Below are 5,592 nucleotides of genomic sequence, written 5' to 3'. Positions count from 1 at the left end.
AATGAAAACTTTAAATAAGTACTAGCTGATTTGGAAAAGGGAGAAAATGAAGGGTTTAGACAATCTGAGTAAGTCAAGAGGTGTTTACTAGGTAATTTTAGGTTATAACAAATTTTAGGAGTAGTCTAGCTTATTTGGAAAAGGGAGTCAATGAAGGGTTTAGACAATGAGTAAGTCAATGAAGGGTTTAGACAATCTGAGTAAGTCAAGAGGTTTTTACTAGGTAATTTTAGGTTATAACAAATTTTAGGAGTAGTCTAGCTGATTTGGAAAAGGGAGAAAATGAAGGGTTTAGACAATCTGAGTAAGTCAAGAGGTTTTTACTAGGTAATTTTAGGTTATAACAAATTTTAGTAGTCTAACCAGAGGGAGCAATTACCCGGTTTCCGTCACTGCCTGAAAAAACATTGCCCGGTTTCCCTCACTGCCTGAAAAAACATTGGGCTCCGGCTACTGGCGATTCCTCCGCCTCAGCCACCTTTGGCGAGCTCCGCCACCCTTCCACCCACCACCACCACCGTGGAACATTAATTCGTCTGACAGTCTGAGCGCGGGTATGGCAATTCGAATTTGCCCCAAACCAATTCCCATTTCGCTCATTTGCATTCGAATATTTTCCCGGCGGGCTCTGCAACTCCCCTAACCAACTGGACTCACCAGCTCACCAGCTCACTCCGAGGGAAAACTCTACCCTGCGCTCTGCAGCTCACCACCCAGGCGACAATTCCTGCGCTACTCCTTTGTACATATGTATTTTGTCGCAAATTTGACATTGCTGTGAACAGCCTCGGTTATTTACTCAGGGTGGGTCGATTTAACTGTCAAGAAATCGGATCTGCAAATCATAGAACTCGTCTCTCTTTGTTTGGGCAGGTTAAGAGAGGCCAAGGGTGTATTTTTTGAGATTGGAATAAGAAGAGATGGGAGGCGGGGCGATGCTCAGGAGTGTCGGCAGAGCGATTGGCGTGGGCGGTTTCAGAGTAGGCGCGGGGGCTGCCTCTGTGACACAGCAGGCTTCATGCTCAACGTGCAAGAGTGGTTCGTGGAAAGTGGCCAAAGTGAGAGCTTCAGCATGTGTTTGCCACCAAGGAAGAGGAATTGCTACTCAGCAAACTGTGCCCAGCGCGCCAAGTTGGCAACTCGATGACTGGGAATTCACTGGAGGTGAAGAGGAATTCCAGCCGCACCACAACGACATCGACCCTGTGATCCAAGATCGCCTCATTTTTGGATCAGTGCCCACTCAGGATGAGGTTAAGGACGCCGTCTCCGATTTACATAATGCGCTATCACAGTAAGTTCATCAATTCCTTCCTTTAATTTCTGTGGAAAGGTTTAAGTTTTAGTTTTTGGCCCTTTCTGGGATAAATAAGTTGAATTATGCTCCCCATGTGTTATATTTGTATTAATGACGTCGGTGCCTTGCCAAATGCCACGAGGTTCAGTATTTTAATTAAGAACCCATATTCCCAGATAGCTGGTCTTGAGTTTGAGAGTTCTGGCCAGATGCCAATTTAGTTTCCAATATTGTGTAAACTGGGAATCCCGGAAAGCCCAAATCCTTGTTTAATTGAACTCAAATATTTATGGGACCCTACAAGGTCAGTTTATTGCCTAATCCGACATCTCTTTCCTGCGCCTACATCAGGGCATGGGGAATCAAACCATTAACCGCCTCGCCCTGCTTGTTTTTAGCAGGGGTGATTTAGAGTCTGCCTGATGGGTGGTCAATAAGCATGGCGTTATATTTGAGCCCTGACATTCTCCAATTCAAAATCAAAATCGTTATTTCTAAGTCCCAGTAGTCAAACCCTGGTTTGTTACTATTGGTGTTGCCACAAGTATCGTAGATGGCCTAAGGATTCATTACCCAGAACTACTCTCCCCTCAACCCTTTGTGGGAGGTAATTTGGAGAGTGCCTCATGTCACTGCAACGGCATCTTCTGTGGGCAACAAACATGGAGTTATATTTGATTCTCGATTTTTAATTCAAAATGAAAATCACCATTTCCAAGTCCCAGCAGCCAAATTTTTGTATGCTACTGATGGTGTTGGGGTGATAGTATAAAGCCTAGCAAGGATTTATCACCAAGAAGCTAGAACTACTTGCCCCCTCCCAACAAAAACCTTCTTTTCATGGAGAAGCTAGAACTACTGCCCCCCTCCCAACAAAAACCTTCTTTTCATGGGGAAGTGGGGAAGTGATTTGCAGAGTGCCTCAGTTCAACACAATTAGTATTTCTTTTGGCTTCCTAACTAGTATGGAGTTATATTCGGGCCCTGAGTTTCTCTAGCTCAAAATCAAAATCACAATTTCCAAGTCCTAGTAACCAAAACTCGGTCTTACACAATTGGTGTTGGAGTGGTGATTACGAAACAAGGCATAACGAGTATTCATCACTCAGCTCTGCATACCCAAGGATTCCCACAAATAATTAGGCCAATCCAAATTGCATATTGTATGTACAAGCCATTCAACTCTGTGAACTGGTCAATTTGCACCTAGGGAGTTTTAGAATAGGAAGAGATTTTGGTCTGTACTCTGACCCCGGATGCCCTCAAAGTTTAGAGAAATTTTAATGGAGAGAAAATCCAGAAAAATGGCAAATAGATAACCAAAGAACCTTCCCTCACTCACATGATCAACCATGAACGCAATACCAAGATTCTCTGAGTTACATACTTTTGGAAAAATGAGACAGTATTCTTGCGTTCCTCCATCCATTCTAGCGCCTATCTTTTGGTGTCTTGGAATAGCCTCTACATCTGTAAATCTCCTTCCTTTTCTATTATCCGTTCTATCTCCTAAAATATTACATCTCAGTCCTCTGTATAGGCCCTTTGCTGAGCTTTTTCCTACATTCTCCTTTAAAAAAGCACACCCCGAATATGACCTATATATACAGATTTGGATTATTTGTGTCAATTGAATTTAGTGTTACCTTTAACTGGATGTAAGAAATGGTTATTATTACTTATGATGTGTAGTTTTTGCATTGATTGAGCAGAAGTGTAAGCACTCCAATATGTTTTTTTTAATGGTTTTTCTATTTATATTATTGAGCATAGATGTAAATATTCTCAAAATATGGGATGCTTCATTTAATTGTAATGTTGTAAAAATGGTATTATGGTAAAATTAGTTGATTATTTATCATATAAATCACATTTCTACAAACCAAATTTCCACAATTAATATAGTCGAAGCACATTCCCATACACAATACAATAATATTATTATAAAATCACCATTATTAATCACACACATATTTTCTAAAGCAATTTAAAATTTTATTATAAATTTTTCTTATAGGGTTATTTCCACAATCCTTAGGGTTTTAGGGTTATTCGGGGTTCATTCTTAACCGTCTGTTCAAACGATTCATCTACAGTTTCGGGGGTCGGGAAGTTTTTATGAGATATTTCTAGCAGGAAGGTTGTGGGACCTTGGAATGGAGGTGTGCTAAAGAGGGTTCCCTCCTATATTTCTTGAGTTTGGAATTTTTATGCTACCAGTGATACATCCTTTTCAGAATCTTGTGGTTTTTCTCTTTCAGCATTTCATTCTCTCTTTTGATATGTCTCTCTAAAACTTCCAGTTTTGTTACCTCATATTTTGATGCTTTGATGATATCTTTTTCCATAGGAATGTCTAAAGGAAAGTCACACTACTCAAAATAATGTTCAGGAATATGAGAATAATCTTGTACCTTTTCATTATGTGCCTCTTGTTCCACGGAATTGATTTATTCATAGACCTATTGTTGAATTTTATCTCATCCTAGCTTTGTTGGTGACAATTAAGGCTTTCTTGCTTCTAAGTTTTCCATTATTTTAGGTGAAACAAGGTTATTCTCATTACCCTGTTTTTTCATGCTTCTTGTTACCCTTATGTATTTATTTTTATTTTATTTTTTAAATATTTTAATCCCATAAACAACCTGGACATTGTCATGGTCAAAGGCCAATGAGGTTTGAACCTTATCATTGCATTTTTTGTTGTTGGATTTTTGATTCCTTGCCTCTAGTCAGAGATCTCGTTGGATTTTCATGACTTCATCAAGCTGATTTTGCCTTCATGGAATAGTATATGATAGCGTAGTAGATTGTTATGTTATTTTGAACATGCCCTCTTCATGATTTGTTGATGTTCACTGAACGATGTTCTGTCCTTTTATGCTTGTGATAAAGTGTTAACTGTCCTATTGCCCAAATCAACGTCGGTTGTTATCTTTTAGTTGTGTGTTCGGTGAAAATGTTTATTTTGATCTTGTGTGCTCGTGTATATATGCGTGTTGATGTCCGTGGTCACATATAGTTTATGGTCTGCTAGGATAATGATGGTGTTGATTAATTTTCAAAATTTTAACGTGGATGCTCTTTTTTTTCAGTTTTTTCTACAGTTCTGCTTCCAACTAGGATTGTCCATGCATTGAACCTCAATGTGGAAGACATAAATTCTCAGCCAAGCACACAATGTGGTCTTTTTCCAAGCATGCAATTCTCATCCAAGCACACAATGTTTATCTATACAAATATTTTTTGTTGTAAAATGCATCATGGAAGTGATGGTCATGGTTGAAGACTTGTATTTTATCTAGTCCACAGTTTTCCAACTTCCAGTTGTACAGCAAGTGATAAAGTTGTGATAGATTAATTTACCTTTTGTATAAGCATCATTACATGAAATGATGCTCTGGAAGCACGAGGGAAGTATTATTCAATACTGTGGCAGTTTCCACAGTCTTGAGGAAACAGTTCTAGCATTTTGTAATAAATTGAATATAATGAAATCCATTGCAGTGAATTTCTTGCTAGCAATTTGTTATATTCCAAACTTTTGATGTTCAGCTCCACTCCATTTTGGTATCTTCCTTTTTATGTCAGTAAAGCAAATCCGTTGCAATCACTGTACTTATCATTCCAATGGTAACCCCTTTAAATTATTAATTAACCAATTTAAGCTAATAAGGAAGATCCTTGCAAGTGTCCACTCTATTCCATCTATGTTCCTCGAACATGCCAATGAAAACACATTCATTCTTTGAAATCTGCTCCCCTCACCATATTTCCGTTGTTGATCAAATGGCTCTGCGATGCATATAGTAATGACAATATTCCTATACCCACCTGCCCCTGATAGTTGAAATGGCTTAGGCATTTTCTAGGAACTACAAAATCCCATGTTATATTACACTTTATAAATGTTCCAAGAATTTTCTTCCTTGCTCATTTCCCTTAACAGAATTTATAAAATTTGACAGCATTTAAAAATATCGATGGGGTTCAATTATTTGAAACAGAGTTTTAGGTTCTAGAATTCCAGAGAAGGTATATTTAATGAGCTTTTGTCATCATTTTTTTATATTCTGCCATAAGAGAACCCATTTTTTAGCATATCCATTGGCCACTACACATTTTTTGCCATTAAAAGGATTCAAGCTCATCTTTTGAGGATTACTAATGCTTAGTAAAAATGATCTCATCATAAGCTCATTTGGTACGAGAAGGAAGCTCATTTGTTGTCATTCTTGCTATTGTCTTTGCTTTATGGTTCTTGTTATCAATCCTAAATCAACTTTTTGTTTTCT

General features: G+C 38.3%; 1 protein-coding gene across 1 annotated transcript; it reads left to right on the top strand.

The window, feature by feature from the left end:
- Positions 1-423: 423 nt before the first annotated feature.
- LOC149209069 (uncharacterized) lies at positions 424-4,773 on the top strand. Its single transcript, XM_089394205.1, has 2 exons — positions 424-1,294; positions 4,393-4,773. The coding sequence occupies exons 1-2, from the start codon at positions 921-923 to the stop codon at positions 4,418-4,420; spliced, it is 402 nt and encodes a 133-aa protein (XP_089250331.1). The 5' UTR covers positions 424-920; the 3' UTR covers positions 4,421-4,773.
- Positions 4,774-5,592: the final 819 nt, after the last annotated feature.

Source organism: Pinus tabuliformis, chromosome 1_2 (genome assembly GCF_031772625.1).
Source record: "Pinus tabuliformis cultivar Carrire ecotype Pingquan chromosome 1_2, CPIR1, whole genome shotgun sequence".
Taxonomy (NCBI): domain Eukaryota; kingdom Viridiplantae; phylum Streptophyta; class Pinopsida; order Pinales; family Pinaceae; genus Pinus; species Pinus tabuliformis.
The sequence above is the reverse complement of the archived record's forward strand: the minus strand, read 5'-3'. Positions and strand labels throughout refer to the sequence as shown.

Excerpts from the sequence above, each read along its gene's own strand:
- LOC149209069 (XM_089394205.1), top strand. The coding sequence starts at position 921 with ATGGGAGGCGGGGCGATGCTCAGGAGTGTCGGCAGAGCGATTGGCGTG. Across the intron at positions 1,295-4,392 it reads TTACATAATGCGCTATCACA|TTTTTTCTACAGTTCTGCTT; the intron begins GTAAGTTCATCA and ends CTTTTTTTTCAG.